Source organism: Eucyclogobius newberryi, unplaced genomic scaffold (genome assembly GCF_026437365.1).
Source record: "Eucyclogobius newberryi isolate DKJ021-1_F unplaced genomic scaffold, fEucNew1.0.hap1 SCAF_12, whole genome shotgun sequence".
Classification (NCBI taxonomy): Eukaryota; Metazoa; Chordata; class Actinopteri; order Gobiiformes; family Gobiidae; genus Eucyclogobius; species Eucyclogobius newberryi.
In genome coordinates this window covers 15415159-15433158 of record NW_027315746.1, presented here as the reverse complement: position 1 = coordinate 15433158, position 18000 = coordinate 15415159, and the positions used below count along the sequence as shown (strand labels likewise).

Below are 18000 nucleotides of genomic sequence, written 5' to 3'. Positions count from 1 at the left end.
TGTCTGCATTCTGCCTTCCTCCACTTCTGCTCTGCTCTCCTTGTGTTTTGGAGTGAGATGCAGCGAGAGGGGAAATGAAAGAAAAGACGCAAACTCCCTGTTTTTGAAGATTTTTTAAAACTGGCTCATCCCTAACATGGGACGTAGCATCTCCACGCTGCATCTCCACACGAATGTAAGGAAGACAAATGCAAGCATCACATTAATATCTCGTCTTTTACATGCTTGTGTCTGTGCAACATGCTCAACACAGCTTTGACCACACACACACACACACGCACGCATGCACGCACACAGACGGAGAACTGCACGGGGACAGAGCGCGTGCACGGCCGAAGCAGACGGTGGAGTAAGTAAATTTGGAAAAACGTTTCATCAAACAGCTGTAAAGATGCAGAAACACTAACAGGTGGAATATGATAAGCACAGGTTAAAGTTGTCAAGCAGCTCACTTAACATGACCATATTGGCCAAAGTTCAGACGATATGAAATAAAAAACTAGTGCCATAAACTAAATCAGGCTACAATTTTGCAATTTATATTTACTGATTTTGTTTTACCCAGAATGCATCATGTTTCTCTCTCATCAAGCAGGAGTACTCTCTCACTGGTCTTGTCATTTCAACTTGAAGTTTCAGCTTTATTCTGTACCCGGCCTGCATTTTACATCAATATGTTTTTCTGCTATTCAGTCTCCCAAGTCTATTTACAATTTCATCAACAGCACTGCAATGAGAAAGGAGACAGTGCATACAGACATTAGAAGCAAACCTTATTTACATTTCTGGTTCCATCTTTCAGCTTTTGTGATGTATTCAGAGCGCGGAGAGAGAAAAGAATTGATTTAAAGAATGTTTTTAGACTCGCAACAGCTATTAGACACCGGCAGTACACAGGTAGATACAGGCGATGTGTACTTGTCGGCTGGGTTATTGGCTTTGTGACAGGCGGACGGCGTCGTGAGTAGCGAGTGATGGAGGGGCCGGTGCACAGGGGACTCTAACCTAAACCTGTCAACACGTAACTTTACAGGTACAGCTATCAAATGTCACGAGTACGGGGAGCTCTGGATGAGTCAGCGGTTATTGTTGACAGTACCACCATGTTATATTTGCAAGATTACTCTTTTCCTTATTTTTCATGACCAGTATTTTCACAACAGGAGATACAAACATCTCTGTACTCTCTTTACTTGACTAAAATGAAGATATGTTTATTCATCTTCAGGAGCAGGGCCACATTTCAAGCCCTATTCACCAGCGTTTAGGTGAACAAAGCAATCTTGTGCCTGAACAGTTTCATTGTTACATTTTAATGACATTGTTATTTTTACATAGGAAACCAATGCCCATTAAATGCTACATACTATTTTTATAGTGCATACTTTGTAGGTACCGTATTTTATGGAGTATAAGTCGCACCAGCCAAAAAAATGCATAATAGAGAAGAAAAAAACATATAAGTTGCACTGGAGGATGAAATGCTGTTGCAAGTGTGAAAATAACAAATATTATTACATATAAGTCGCTCCGAAGTATAAGTATATAAGTATAAATAAGTCACACTCCGGCCCAAACTATGAAAAAAGGTGTGACTTATAGTCCAGAAAATATGGTACATGTATTTATAAGCTATATCAAAAATAATTTGTAATTCTGTCCATTGAAATCTTGCAGTAAATCTTTTTAATACTGCGTCAGTATATTTTTCAACAGAATATCACTCCAGATGTTCGACAATCTCAAATCAGTACATTGAAGAACATATTCAGGTTTTAGTATCTGTTCAAGTTAAATCAGTCAAATGCTCAGACAGCTGTGCCAAAATAGACTGGGACCAGAAGGGACCCTACTCGGTTTATTGCCACACTCGCCTTCCCCTCTTTTCTACGTCTTATTCCTTCCGTCTCTGAGGTATGAGGGAGACAGAAGCCAGAGTGCTGATCGCCTCCTCAGAAGCCCCAAATCGGCTTTTAATATCACTTTGCCGTGTATGACTTTGTCGAATATGACTTTATCAAATAATACCTTGTCCATGATCATTGTCTTCATGCATAATTTACGATGTATTCTGAGGTTGTGGTCCTTGCTTGTGAAACTGTTTTTGAATCCGCGCTTCCACATTTATACTAAGATTCTTACCAAATATCTTGACTATAGCTCTGGGATCTATTTTCAAAGTGTGTTGCAGGCTGTCAGCCAAAACTTTTGATCTATTTATAACAGGAGACAGGCAGAGGAGCATAAACCCTGAACTAAACTAAACTGAGGAAGCGGAGTGAGACACACTGATTAACATTTCATCCATCTTTCCCATTACCAGAGCTGTCCCTTTAACTGATTTTAATTAGCCGAGGTGCATTGGCGGCGAGTCGCAGCAGGTGCTCTGGTCCAATGGGAAAAACATCATTATTTCTGTTCAACCACAATGCCATGAAATTAGTATGGCAATAGATTACTTTTTTACACTGGATAAAACCATGTCCAATAAAAATATGTATGTGTACAAAAATGAGTCAAACCAATGAATAGGAATATTTTAAAGGGCACATGTAATGCAAAATTTACTTTTTTGAGTTTTTAACCCTGTTCTAAGATTGATTCCTCCTCACAAACATACCTAGAGTATTGTGTTGTAGCATCATTCTTACTAGTTGATTGTGGAATCTTGGTTCAAAAATCCTCATCCCTCTCTAAAACAGTCCTCTTTGCAGTTCCCTGATAACTGACATTTCTTCGATAACTGGTGTAGCTCTGACGTAGCTCTGACGTAGCTCTCACGTAGCTCTGACGTAGCTCTGATGTAGCTCTGATGTAGCTCTTCTCTGCTATTTTTGAGTCCTTAAATCATTGCCAGACTCGCTCCATGCTTTTCAGTCATCTTATCATGATCAGTACAACTGCGTGCTGAGACCAGGAAGTAAACTGAAAGCCTATTCTCTGAAATGTGTATCTTAAACTATTGAGTGGTGGCTACAAGGGGGAATTACACAGTTTGCAAATCAGATGTACACTGCAGCTCCCACTATACTGTGTATTCAATAGTAGAAAACCACATAATGCTAATAATAATATAGTGAAAGTCTTGGCTCTGACCTGAGTCGGGCTCACACTGGTGCTCGCAGGGGTCGAGCAGGCGTCGTCCACACAACTCGTTCATCCAGGGCCCACTGGCGTTTTGCTGGTAATACAACAAGATCTGAGCAGGGTTCAGCCAATCAGACGCATCCAGCTGACTGCCCTGGAGCAAGATGAACCGCGAGCCTGCAAACATGACAAGGAGATCATGTATACAGTCAAATATGGAAAGCATAGTGAGACAATGATTCTGCTGTAGGCTTTATAACTATAGTTTATTTGGCCATACGGTTTCATGCAATTGGCTGTAACATAAAGGTCAGTTCACAACATCCTGAAACCTTTAATGGGCACTGTGCACAGCATTGACTATAGTAAAGACTGCCTGATTGTTTTGATGAGTAGATGATTTCAGTTTGTTTGATGTTTTTTAAATGCATGCTTCAACAGTAGAATTACATCCCACGCTCAAGTGTGTTGTGGAAGATGATTTGTAAAGACTTCAACATGTTATCAGAGACATACTCCCACAACTGGCTTTTCGCTGCTTCACTTAGCTCCTCACAGAGATAGAATTTGACAGGAAGTACGACGCTAACACTGAGCAAAAGGGCTACACAGACATGTTCAGTGTACATCACACATCAATAAATGAATTTCAATAAGATTTCTATGTATTGATACAATACAATATCAATGTTGTAATATATCGGTACCTCTATATCATCTATCTATTTGCACTGCCAGTTTTGGCACTTTTTCCTCTTTTTGCCACGGCTCAGCACTTCTGTTGTTTAGCTTAGGGGGGAAACTCCCTTCACTTGAGTGGAGTACAAGGGAAAAGTGTTGATCGAGGGAAAAAGTTGATTGATCTGTTCAAAATGTCCAATGTTTATGTGGCTAACGAGTCAACAAAGCACAGATTCCCTGGGTGGGCTGAAAATTACTTTTTAGTCAATTTAGAACTTATACGCTTCCGGAATAAGGCGAATATATTTAGTATTTATCCTAATGCCTTAATTTCAATGCCATTTTTAAGCATATTTTACTGTTAGTATGCACTGCTTTAGGTTGCACCAATTATTATTGATAAAAAAAAAATTTTGAGTTTGAATCTGTAGATCATGTTGTGGTGGTATCAAAGTTTCTCGGATAGAAAAACATGAAATGACGTACCTTAAAAAATAACAGAAGATCATGGGTGCGTACAAATACACTGTAACAAAATGTGCGAAATTACCATTTGACTGCTATTGCTTTTGCTCCCATATTTATTCAAAAATAACCTCAAAATGCAAAACAAGGTAACTATTAATTATTTATAGTCTCATTTTTTCCAACTGAACAGTGCACACACCTTGAGCTGTGATTTTAGTACAACCAGAAACACATGTCTCTAAGCCTTGAAACGGCAACATCCAAACAGACTTGAATATCTTTTAGGCAATCTTATATCCTTTGAGGGTGATGGCTTGTGGCAGTAGTGAACACTGGTAACTACAAAAATATATTTAAAAAAAACTGAAGAGGGGAGAAACATGTTGATGAGCAGAATCTGTTTAGGAACCTGCAGGCAGAAAAAAAAAATAAATAAGGGTAAACCATTATAACATTGTTTAAAAGCTCATAAAGTCCTTTCTGAGTGGCTTGTCTTCTTTGAATGTTTGCGTTTGAGTTTCATGTATTAAGCCAATAGTTGTAAACAAAGGGCTTCACCACCAGGAGACTGAGGGCTGGACACAGCAGGTGTGATGTCATGTGTTGTCTGATCATTGTGTCACAAAAGACTGAACAAACTCCTGTCCATTTGCAAACACGAGCTGCAGCGGGCTCTGCTAAGCCAGGCATATTTCATGAGCTGTTGGCAGACCGTGTGTGGCCTACTTAGTGCCAACCTCTTTGATGTCCAGTGTGCACATGGTGTCATGAAACCTTGAACACATCACTATTCTTTCATTATTTACACTACACACTACGCTTTTGCTTTCAGTCACATGTTTTTCAGTTATAATATAGATTTAGATTTTTACATTTTTTTCTACAACTTAGTCTGACCAAGGCAAAGCAAGTTTATTTGTAGAGCACATTTCATACACAAGGCAATTCAAAGTGCTTCACACAGCAGGAAAAATGCATTAAAATCACAAAGAAATTACAGATACAATAAAATTAACTAATTTAAAACAATACATCTATGGCTGACCAATAATATTAATTCATATTTAATTGAAGATTTTGATTTTAAAATTCAAAAACTTGACCAATCTGTGTCCCTGATAAACATGTTAAAATCAAACATAGCTTTTGCTGATTTTAATACAGATTTATTTGAGTTGCATGAATACTGGACATGTTAGCCACATTGTTTAAGTTGTAAATTGTTGTTTCGGGTCTCAGGACTATTTTCCAATCAGAAAGCAGTTTGAGACTCACATTCTTATTTCCGTTGCCAGTTTTAAAGCTACCAAAGCCCAGCACCTGCATCATTCAGCAGTAATGGTGCAACCTGTGGAACATCTATGTGTCTTCTATCTGCAGGTTAAGGCTCCCAGGGTCAGGTGTGATTGTAGTTCCTGATTTGAACCAGCAAAAGCGAAGGCGACACACGGTTCCTTTGAACAATAGCCCATTATTCATGCACTTCTCAGTCACACTCACAAATCAGGCTAGGCATTTTCTCAGACAAACAAATTTGGGGCTGCCAATGTTTTCTATAAACAAGTCTGAGAGTAATTACAATCATTATAAAGGCGTAACATTGTTTTTTCGCACATATGAGAGCGACACATGCGCAGCTGCTGGCATTAAAACCCTTCTTCCCCAGTTGGCGGGATCCAGATTTTCATCCAATTCGCCATGACATCAAATCAAGTCTGATGAGATTGTGGAGACATTTATGGAAACATTCTAAATCGATTACAGTTTTGTAATTCAACAGGCGAATTCGCCATCTTTCATCTCTCCTTTCAAAGTTCCCTCCACAGACCCTCACCGGAATTTTAATGACGTCCTGGCAGAGCTGTGAATGGCGTAGGAATGAAGCGCGCCTCCGAATCGGATGATAGATGAGTGAGGCCAGTCACAGTCCATCATGCACCAGGACCACAGACCCGTGTGGCTCCTGCCCAGGGTTTGTTACTCTGCAATACACTTGTGAAACTAGGGCTTTTCACATCAACTACCACTCACTTGTTCCACGTAAGACCATATTTAAATATTGAAAAAAATGCATGAAAACTAACACAGAAAAGGAAATTTAATAGAAAATGTTGATAAAAAAAATGACAATGTGTTTCTTAGGATTAAAGCAAGGCAAAGCAGTAATTTAAGATGTTCAATTGAGCTCCAAAAATCAAACGGAAAAAGTAACTCTAAATTAAGCAATATGAAAACTAGTCCCATGAGGAAGTACAGTTGATTCTGTATCACAATTTGAGAAACAATTTGATTAAGTTTGTCGCATTATCAAAGTAATGTGTAATCAAATTAATTCATGCTTAGTGGAGACCTCATTTAATCTTAGACAGTAACAATATTGAGTAAACACAGGGAGATGCTGTATTTGTCATTATAACACCATAGAATGCTGTTATTCAAATGCTAACCAGATTCTCTCATAATAGAGCGATGGAGCTGTGGTTCATAGATCAGAGGGACAGTGATGTGAGCTGTACAGCGGGTGGTAATGACCTGCCTGGCTCGGTCCGGGCCCCGTCCTGGCTCGTGATGCTTTGAGGCCACATCTGTCGTGTCGCCCTTCTGGACAGACTCAGCGAGGCCCGGTATGGGAGGAGGCAGAGGGGAACATTCTGACCTGGCATTTACCTTTGTGTTTGTGGGAGCGCTTCGAATTACCGGCTCAGCCACAAAACAAAACAGCGCTCTGAGAAATACAGACACAGCGGATCTATTCCTGAGAGGGGGCCAGAAAAACGCCAGCTCAGCCCACCCCCACCCCGCGAATGATGGCTCCCCCCCGGTGTAAATGTGTTTGTGAATCTTACCGTCGGCGATGAGGTGCTCGGGCACGTGGAGGATCACCCGCACGGACAGACTGCAGGCCAGATGAGAGGCGTACACCAGGCCCAGGGCGCAGCTGATGACACTGATGAGAGTCAGGGTGGTTTTATTGATGGGGCTCCGCGGGGAACCTGCTGCTGGCGACACGCGCACACAGGGGGCGAGGATGGGGCGAGGATGGGGGAGGAGGGGGTGAGGAGGGGGGGAGAAAGGAGGAGGAGGGGACACAAACAGAGCAGATTTGTGAGGCACTGACAGACAATCAGAAAACAACAGGACGTCACGATATTAAATGTTGAGAGGAAACATCACGATTTTATGATTATTCACAACTGTTGGCGCTGTGAACAAACAACATCAAAATCCTTACATGAGACATGTGCTTTTTTCAGGTACTTTGAATTGAACTATAACATAAGTTGATAATAATTTTACATTTTCTTCATTGTAAACTAAAAAGTTTTTTACATGTATCACTTGTATATATTTTTTGGGGAATAATTTCAGGTGAAAACAGGAATTTTCTCTCAAGTCTCAGGAGTTGCAGGACAAAACAGGGTTACTCAAACATGCATGATTCAATCAAAATGCCACTTTGAGTGCAGTATTGATGAGGAAAAAATGCGTAATATGTCTCCTTTAATTTACTTTTTTTCACAAACCTACCTCTATAAAATCTAACTTTCTGAATGAAAAAGTAATGATATTGTCGCTGAAAATGGACGGATAAACAAGTACTTTTAGTAGTAGAGTAGTTTGCTCTATAATTACCGTTACTCAGTGTTGCTTCTTATACTTTTTGTGACCTGAATAACCACAATTATTAATTAATGGAATAAGCATTTTTGTTGGGGTGGTCCCACTTGAAAGGCATCTGTGCCTCCTTTATATTGATATTACATGAACCCTAACCCTATGAGTGACAAAGCTTAGTGGACAAAAGGTCAACAGTAATGGAGCATTCTAGGGCCTGGCATGTTTTCAGTCGACCAAGCATTAATTTGGTTGGCTAAAGCCCCAGTGCATTCAAGAATACTTATGTTTAGTATCATAATGTCTCCTTGGTGTCTCCTTGGTAAGAGTTAAGGTCATCCCCAGGTCTGATTTGCTACCTCTGAATAAAACTGTAGTGCTGCAGACACACATGCACAGCGCGCCCTCAGCACGACTCATTCGCCAAACAGGCCGAAAAATAGGCTTAGCGTCCATGAAAAGGTCTGAGGATCAAAAAGCGCTGGCCTTTGGGAGCTTTGGGCCTGGTGGCACACAAATCGGGTTTACCTTTGAAGCTACGAATATCCGCGCCGGGGTGTAGGGGGCGAGAAAACATGTGGACATAGGCCTCAATAAAAACAGGTGAGAGGTTGTTTTTCTCACGTTTTTTTTAAAGGTAGAGCTCTTCCCTTATCTGTTCGCCCCGCAGAGTGCACTATGCAAAGTGTTCCACGTGACCTGTAGCCGCGGGGTCAACCATTCAGCAAATTCACTTCACCAAATTCACATATAGGCAGTGACCTTGAATATCGCTGCTCGCACACTGAATAAAGTGGCCATTTTTCACTTGCAATATAACTGCGATTACATTGTCACTTTTAAATTACTCTGGCAGAACTTTTTATATTCAAACACTGCCCAAGGCAACGCTTCAAACAAAAGCCGAGAAAAAAAGCCGACCTGCGCTTAAAGGCAGTTTATTTAATCAAGCACCCTGCAGGAGAGAATGGGCTTTTCCTGCGCGATACAGGAAATAAAAAGCAGAGATTTCATTGAGAAAAGAATGGTTTAAAATTTCACATATTTGAAAAAAAAAGATTAAAAATTACCTTTAATTTAATCAACTAATAATATAAATCCCCACATTTTCCAGGTGGTCGTTTTAAGCTACGCATGCTCAAGTTTTGTTGTTAATTCATATTTAATTATTCTGTTCTCTTACTTTAAACAAAGAAGCAGTTTAAAATGCTGGTTTTAAGTTAACACTGAGCCACATAAAGTCCTTCCCTACACCACACTACCACTGTCCACGTCTCACTTTAAGTGCTCAGTGTTTTAGATCAGGGTTGTGTCACTCTGCAGATCTGTGGCTGAATTTAAGGACTAACTCACTTTTGTGTCCAAACATATTTAGAATAGTCACAACCACAGAATAAAAATGTTGTATATTGATCCTACCATTTTGATAGAAAAACAGTGTGGATAAACATATGAAGAATTAGTTTTTATAACAAACTGAATGTAATTTGACTTGAATTCCCATCTATTTTCAGTACAACCACAATAAAGTATTAGAATCTGGATTAAACTGTTTGAATACACCACAGCAACGGCAACACGTGCACGCTTTCAAAACCACTACAAACTTTATTTGTCTCCTCATATATTTATTTACTTGTACACACAAATCCGACCTCAAATCTATTTCTTCATCATGTATACGTCCCTGCCCTGTGGCGCTCCTGTTTGCCGGCTTTAAGTGGCACAGCGAGGCCACAGTTGCGCTCTCCTCCTGCTATTCTTACACATTGCTCTAATTACAGGTGTTGCTTCGGGAGGCTCGTGTCTGTTTGCAGAACCTGTGCACATGACGGCAGAATAATTGGCTCGGAGGCGTAGACGGGAGCAGCTTATAACGCCTTGTGACAGGAGCGATTATTTTGAGGCCATCCTGTCTTTATCATCGCTACATCTGTCCCCGCCCCACATCCGCACGATCCGCTGCAAGGACGAGGCATGCCGACAGAGAGAAGCAGTTACACTTTGACAACATTTGCATTGAGACTGAACTCGGAAATAATATTGGCATGTGATGCTTCAGAGGTGGAAGAAGTCACCTGAAGCTACCGTGCTGGTATATCGTTACAATATACTACAGCCGTCATAACAATAGTATGCAGTTCCGTTACCTAATTAACGGTGCACTTTGAAGCTTTCCTGGTCAGAGGTCTGCCACCCGTTTGTGTAAATGGAGATGTTTTTTGAGTGCATTCAATTACAGGTGTTTCTATATAGCTTCAAATAATACCTCGTTAGCTCGTCTCCATGTGGAAGTTTGATGCCATACTGTGTAATATTCTAGGCAGACGAGCAGGTGGTACTAACTCGCCCAGAGATCCCATAGTGCACATTGAAATACAGCACTTAGTATTACAAAACATAGAAATACTACTGATCAACTAGACTTTTTTTGTGTGTAGTAAATGCTGTGCTACTTCATAGACTGCTGCAACTACCAGTACTATAACTAAGTACTTCCTGCATCAAGGAGCTCAACAGTCCGGCCCATAGCGAAGTTTGCCGTGGTTCTGGAGGTATATTTCTCATTCATTTTTGCCACAGGGATTTTGAATAAGATAAGATAATCCTTTATTGTCCCACATGGGGAAATTCCATTGATGCAACGCAGGTAGATACAGAGGTAGATACAGAAGAAAAGAACAAATAACTTATAGGAAGTTTGAAAAACACTCTCAGAATAACTGAACTATTAAGATTTAAAAGACTCAGGAGCTATGGGGTCACTAATGTCCATAGTGCGATTGTTTTCAGACCAAAAAAACACATATAAAGATAGAATAAGATTTCCCTTTATTGTCTCCCATGGGAGAAATGTCTCCTGGAACAGGGGTCACATGCTTTAACACACAAACAACATCACCAACTATACTAACAAACACAAACAAAAGGATACCAAAAAAATATGAGTGTTTCAGCAAGGGCCTGGTGGTAACTACAAACGTTTTAATAACTCAGCAGTTTATGAAGTTTAGTTAACCATAGTTAACTATTTTTTCCAAATTCCTAATGGAAAAATGTATGGAAAATGTACGACTACTGTTGAGCTCCAATATAAGACGTTTTATAGATTGACTACCATTTCCTGTGCTGTGACAATACAACAAATGAGTGAATATAATAATGATTACTTTCCACCTCTGGTAATATTATTTCACATACAGACTAGATCATGTTGTAGGATATGTAAGTGCATACTGGATGCTGACCAAACGCTTGTGCATCTGATGTTTTTGGTTCATATGCAGATGCGCTGTCACATGCACGTCAATGCCTCAGTACAATTACAATCAACAAACCACAACAAAGTGTACAAGTATCTGATGAATGTGTATCCACGAACAAGACGGGGGGGGGTCATCCATCTCTGTTATGCACAGCAACGGTCATGCGTGGTGGAGAAGATGACACGACGAACACTGCAGTATGTGTAGTAATAGTACTCCTTACCCCCGGAGCCCCACACGGTGTTGGCGTTACCGTTTCTCATACCTCGACTGCGGCGCCGGCTGCGGTTTGGGTCGGTGTAATAAGCCAGCTGAGGCTCGCTGTCGGCCTCCGTCCCAGAGTCTCCATCCGGGTTCAAGAAAGTGGAACCCGCTGCAGGAGTCACACGGAAAGGTTTCAACAAGACGGGTTATTTCTGCAAAAGGCCGTGAACCAATGGTGTGGATTCAGACGGAGGGCACAAACAGAGCAGTTATACGCCAACGTTTAGACAAAATCAAAAATGAAATGATGCTGGAATCATGATGAAGGAAATGATTATTTATTGTATCCCACTGTAAAAGATTTCAAATGGAGCTGTTTTAATTGTGAACAAAGCGATAATGACAATAATGAATATCTCATTATCTTTTGTGATTATCTCGACGACAATATTCAGAAGATGTTCTTATATAATCCATCAGAAATGTGCTAAAATGTGCGGTAATTTATTTATTCATTTTTCCTATTGAAGCATTGAATAAAACATAACATAAAACTGACCCATACAAATCCAATTAATTTAATTACATGGTAAATTTGGAATATTCCAGGACTTTAATGGTTTATTTTTCAGCCCGTTTAATGATTTTAACTATAGATATATAATTTACACATTTTCTTGAATTACAAACTAGTGGGATATTATACATTTTTTACATTTTTCAATACATCTCCCACCTATATTGTTAAAAAAATACAACTATGTGAAAAATAAAAAGAGATTAATTAATTCACATTTTAATTTAAGATTGGCAGATTGGTATGTACATGCTCATTTTATGTGATTTATCACTTTGTCTCTTTGTATACATTTTTGGGTGGTTTGTCTAGTGATACATGACTTAAGTTGTAGGTATAAATAACAATCTCTGTGACCTGAGAATTTAACGTGCTCTGATGGAGTCACAAATCAAAAAGCATGAGCGTTTTTATTAATAGACTACTGTAAGCAAATCAGACCTCTGATCTCTTCTCTTTTCACCTCATAACAATTTGCTATTTTAATGCAATCTAATAAAGGTACATAAGTGAAACACCTACAGAGAGAAAATGTTAGATAATAAATACAGCAGCAGCAGCAGCAGCAGCAGCAAGAGTGCAGTAGTTCTGCCGTTTTCATCTGTGCATGTTTTTGTGCAGGAAGTCCTTGGGGAAATGGGTTTTGAGTGAGCAGCACCTCTGTACTGTGAGCTGTTTATTAAAGCTTGCCTTTCTGAGCGCAGCTCTCTGGCTTGTTTTGTGTGGCGCCACAAAGACGGAGAGGGATCTAATAAAGCATCTTATCAAACTGAATATTTGAGTTTCTGATGATTTGCCTGGCTTTTATAACTCGCTACAGCCACATATAGTATAAAGGGACATGTGCCAACTTATATTACTGTAATATAAATTATTCAAATCATCTGCTATACTGATATATCATGGAGTTAATTGAATAAGTTTTCTGCTCCTAAGAGACTAAAATGTTTCTGAATATAGGCACACTTGGTGACTGGATTTTAAAAAGAACACAACTGCAACATTATGCCATATTCTAAGCACCTGTGGGGAAATTATGTCCCAGCGGCATTGAAAGACCCATCCTACAATGCCGCAGGGGCATCTCCTCAGGGGCAAATGTTTGATATGATACAGTAGAATGCAAGAACAGAAATGGCTAGAGACTGGGGAATAGTCTCAGAACAGGAAGCTTTAGTGCCACTTATGTTTTAAGTTCTGTCATTTGCATAAAGCAGTCAAGAGGTTTGCCCTAGCACACTCTATGCTGAATAAATGTATTCCATTTATTGGTTTAAAACAAGTAATTTGTCATTGCTTATTTTCAAAGGTGGAATGTTTAAGATTGGTAAAAGATTTATAAATGTATTTGCAGAGAAATAATATTGATATTGTAGTCAGTTTAATGAATATGTGGTTACGGCTTTTGTGTTGCATAAATAGAATTCTGCTAATTACAACTGTGTATGTGTGATAATTAATTAAGTTTCAATGGTAATACGTTATAACTGAGCTGACAATACACAAAAGAAGTCACAATGAGGAAATCAAATGAAATCACAAGACACATAAAAAAACACTAAAAAACATGTAGTGATTTAAATGGTGACTCCAGCCCATATTCAAACTAGAGATGTAACGATATACAAATCTCACGGTACAATATCATCACAACATTACTTACATGATACAATATATGTACAACGATATTGTAGAGAGACTACCAGGACTATAGAAATACTTTTTGCTTTTATGATGTCTTAATAAGCCTTTGGTATGGATAATTACATTTATTCTAAAGAAGTAAGATATAAAAGTGCTTAATAACAGTTATTTCTCCATGTTGTCGGCACTGAAATGGACCAAACTATCGTGGTCTTTGTTTTATTTTTGTTGCTGTTGCTTCAACAAAACAATGCATTCAAACAAAGGAAAGCAAATATTATAATTTGATATATTGTGACCATTATTGAGACATTTTAGACAATATTACTATAATTCGGTTATTGTTACATCCCTAAAATACCAACCTTCTATCTGTCAATTATTTGAGCTGCAGTATTCACTTCATGCAAGTTACATTTTGAGGATAATCCTTTGTGAAATGTGAACAAAAAACCCTATGTAAAAGCTGTGTAGTTCTGCTAGCTCAGCAGGATACACACGATTCAACACAAAATGCAAGCTAACAGTAAAGCGTTTTGTGTCTGATTAAACTGGAGGAGATCCCTGAGAAACAATGGGCTGATGAGAGCAATACTGGCAGCTCCGCAGATCCAACCAACAGAGAAGGAGGTCGTGATGACAGCAGCCTCATCAGCTTTTCATATTGTTGCGTTCGGAACAATACTGTGAATGCACGGGGTAAATAATATTGGCAGCCGCGACTATCTGGAAGCGCAGATGTTGGCAGGGCTTTCTCCAGAAGTGCAGCGATTTCTGATGACACGCCATTGTTTCAAAAGTACTTCAAAAACGCAGCTAAAAATAAATGTACAGGAACATTGGATGTATTAGTTTACAAATAGCTTCAATTTTGGGTTTGTTACTGATTGCTAGCAGTTTTGTCTGGGTCTTGTTTTTGAAAAAAATGGACAGCATGTTCACAACCCGAAATAGCCACCGACTCATACTTAAGAAGTGTTTCAGTCAAGCCCAGTTCAAGATGATATCACGACAAGGCAGCAATTTGACAGCTTTTAGAGAGGTTTAAAAACAGAAAGTCTACAAGTCTACAGAAAGCAACTACAATGACAAGAGCACAATTCCCAACAGCTACATAAAACTGGTGCAAACGATGAAGTAAATAATCCAAACGTGTTGTTCATTTATTTGAAATAGAACATACTCTAGTTACTTGCTTCATGTTTTTGAATAAAGAGTAGCAGAAATAGTACAAAACAGGCGCAATATAGACCAAAATGTATGTTCGATAATAATATTTAGATGTTGTCAAATCAAGTCACAGAAATGCATTGAAACATGTCACATTAGTTGAGGTTTAATGATCAGACAAATTGGAAATATCTGTCAAATTAATCACATAAGTGCTTTTTGAAGCCTTTTTTACTATATTCTCGAGAGTTTCATTTTGCATATCTTTAAACCAACATTCAAGATATTATGTAAAATTATATACATTATCCACCCCTTATACACACCAGAAAAAAATAAGACATTTATCATGCAGATAAGTAAGTAAGCTAAGGGTTTAATTATGTTAATTCCAGATTATTTCATTTAAATCGCAATGAATAGTTTAAGACAAGGGCAATATATTATATATATAAGCTTGAAGATATTCCAAAATCAATAAAAACACAAATACAAATCTCAGGGTAGATCATACCAGTGGTGAAGGAGTTCACCGTCGGCCGGCTGGAGGCTACAGAGCGGCTCTCACAGTTGTAGTCCAGAGACACTGATCATGTCAGAAGATGCACAACTCTACCATAAAATAATCATAATCTGTGGTTTATTGAGACCCAAAAGTTTACTCTTTGTAAAGTTACTATATAGTTGAGCAAAAACTTTGAGCGGAAGTAAGTTCAGAGTAGGACCTAGTCAGTTTTCTCTACTTTTCTAATTTTGACTTTATTTGGTGTAATTATACCTGTCAGTAGCGTGCAGTGACTTTTAAGGATGAGCCAGCAGACTTGGGAGTGTTCAAAATTTAGTGGATAACACAAACCTGGAAAATAAACATCTAATATGCAAAGTGGGGCTTTGAACGACGGCCTCCCACATGAAGGGCAGAGGCCTTTCCTACTGAGCTAAACTTCCATAACTGAGATAGATGCTGATTGGATTATATAAACTGACTTTATCGACCATTTCCACACGCACATTAGCGCTCTGTGTTGTTAAATGACTGGCTGTATTTCTAACTAATCATTATAAACGTGAACCGAGCAGCTACAAACAAAAACCTGTCTCTAAATTATAGATTTTAAGTCTGTTTAAACTTGGTGCTGCTGTTGTTTCACTTCTGCACATTCTGAACAAATGTGCTATTATGGGATAACATAACAAAACTTTAACTGCATTTTAGTTCAATGAATCGTCCAAGCTGTCATAGCCACTTTGTTTGCAATACATCAAAATCCCAATTTGAATGGACGCAATTATCAAATAAGATGCATGTGATTCTTGTAGTTTATCAGTTCCTATTTCAGTCTTGTTTGTCAATTTTCCTGGATGTGTTTTACTGAGCTTTCTGAGCTTGTTGCACGTCTTACAATGTGTTTTTTATACAGCAAATGGCAAATAAACAAACTAACTGAAATGTCAACTTTGAACATAATCGTATCAGTTTAATACAACACGCACACAAAAAGACACAAATCTAATCACAATCTAATTACAACGCCTGTCAGAAAAATTGCAATTTGATATTTTTTTCCACAAATCGTTAAGCCCTAGTTTAGAGTAAACAAAATTGCGATTTGATGGAAAACATGAACAATTTAATCCCCAAACCTTTCAGGGCAGCAACATTTAAAAGTTCAGAAAATAAGTATAAACAAAGATTGCGCTCCTTTGTTATTCATATGCTCTATAGTGTTTTACAGATAATGAGATGGTAAGGCGGGAGTATCAGTATGTAGAGCCGATGACTCCCCTAAAACAAACAATATATTATGCAGCTCTCCAAAACTATAAGACTGAATATATATAAGGTATCTTTCCTCCAGGTTGGAAGACAATAGCTGTGGAATAGTAATGTTCTCCTGCAGCAGTGGACAGTCGCACAAACAAGTCAGGAGGAGTTTACAGTACTTCTGTAAAGAGAAGCGGATGCAATCTTACACTGCCTGCATGGGACCACCGGAAATCTGAAATTCTGATGCGGACACTTTGAATACACAGCTCCAAGTGCAGACTCAATGGTGAATGACAATATTATGAGCTGGGTTTGGAAAGCGTTCAAGCGAAGTTCATCCATCAACTATATTTTCTGTTTATTAATCCGCCTTTGGAGTTATTTTTTTGCGATCGTTGCCATTAGCTCACTGTAGACGTTCGACAGCCAGTGAGGTCATAAAGACAAGGTTCCTGCACAACTTCTATTGGGAAATTTAAAGACGTTTTTAAGACCTTGGCCAGAAATATTTATGTCCATGCGCAATTTAAAAATACATTTATCTTTTTATGCAAATGCATTTACATTTTACATTGTACAGGCCTACTATCTTTATTTTCTTGTTTGTGTATACATTAAATACAAATAATTGCTTTTAGAACATAAAAAGCACACAGTAAAAATCTTAAATGAAAATATAATATTTTTATGGTGCCTTTATTATACACCTCTATTTGTTTATGGACATTTTTATTTTGAAATATGCATTGAGGTCTAGTCCATGTTATCCCCTCACATAAGAGTTCCAGACTTGAGTCAGCTGAATGGCTCGAGGGCTGAACCTGAGATTAGCGTCACATGATCACACCTGGTCAGGTGCACCTGTCCCTCCATCACTGCTCTCATCAGTCGTGACCATGACATCCAGCACTTTGTATGAGACAGGCCTTAGTGCACAAAACAAGTTCTGTAATAAAGGCTACACTGTTATGTTTTTGTAGCTTTTATAGCGGCTAGCGATGCTAACACAGGCGCATATTCAGCCCCATTTGTTTGATTTGCATTAACTACTGCGCAGTGAGCTCACCTGTCAGTCTATAAAACCTGCTCATCCATAAGTGAGAGCTTCCGCCACTTATGCCAAGCTGCTGGGGTCTCGGCTCACCATCCAGGGACTCTCTGGGGCTTGGCTCACTGGGCTCGCCACCGCGGGGCTGGGCTCTCCGCTCTGACTGCTGTCCTGCACTGTGGCTCCGGACCCATCTGGAGCTTATTTACATGGCTCACAATAAACTGAATATCTCTAACACAAACATGCACATTCTTTATTGAATTTATATCAATCTGCACAGAAGGCAAGGTCTTCAAATGTATGACCAAACCCAAATGTTTGTCAAATTTGAGACTTTTTAAGGCCCCGCGGGAACCTTGAAAGAAAACTCTGTACACAAGGTGTACTTTCCTTCATGAAGGTCTCTTGTATTTATAAAAAAATTTAAACATGCAGAAAGACTACATATTACAAACTACACTGTAAATTT

The 18000-nt window shown here is 38.9% G+C and overlaps 1 protein-coding gene across 3 annotated transcripts in view; it reads right to left on the bottom strand.

Moving 5' to 3' along the window:
• astn1 (astrotactin 1) overlaps positions 1 to 18000 on the bottom strand; it is a 371670-nt gene that overhangs the window by 268022 nt on the left and 85648 nt on the right. The window contains exons 6-8 of one of the 3 annotated variants that reach the window (XM_072440945.1): positions 11341 to 11490; positions 7083 to 7232; positions 3097 to 3264 (exon numbers count right to left, since the gene is read on the bottom strand). In XM_072440945.1, the coding sequence (XP_072297046.1) occupies positions 3097 to 3264; positions 7083 to 7232; positions 11341 to 11490 (468 nt within the window). The remainder of the gene's footprint in view (positions 1 to 3096; positions 3265 to 7082; positions 7233 to 11340; positions 11491 to 18000) is intronic. The other 2 variants (XM_072440947.1, XM_072440948.1) reach the window with 2 other exon arrangements.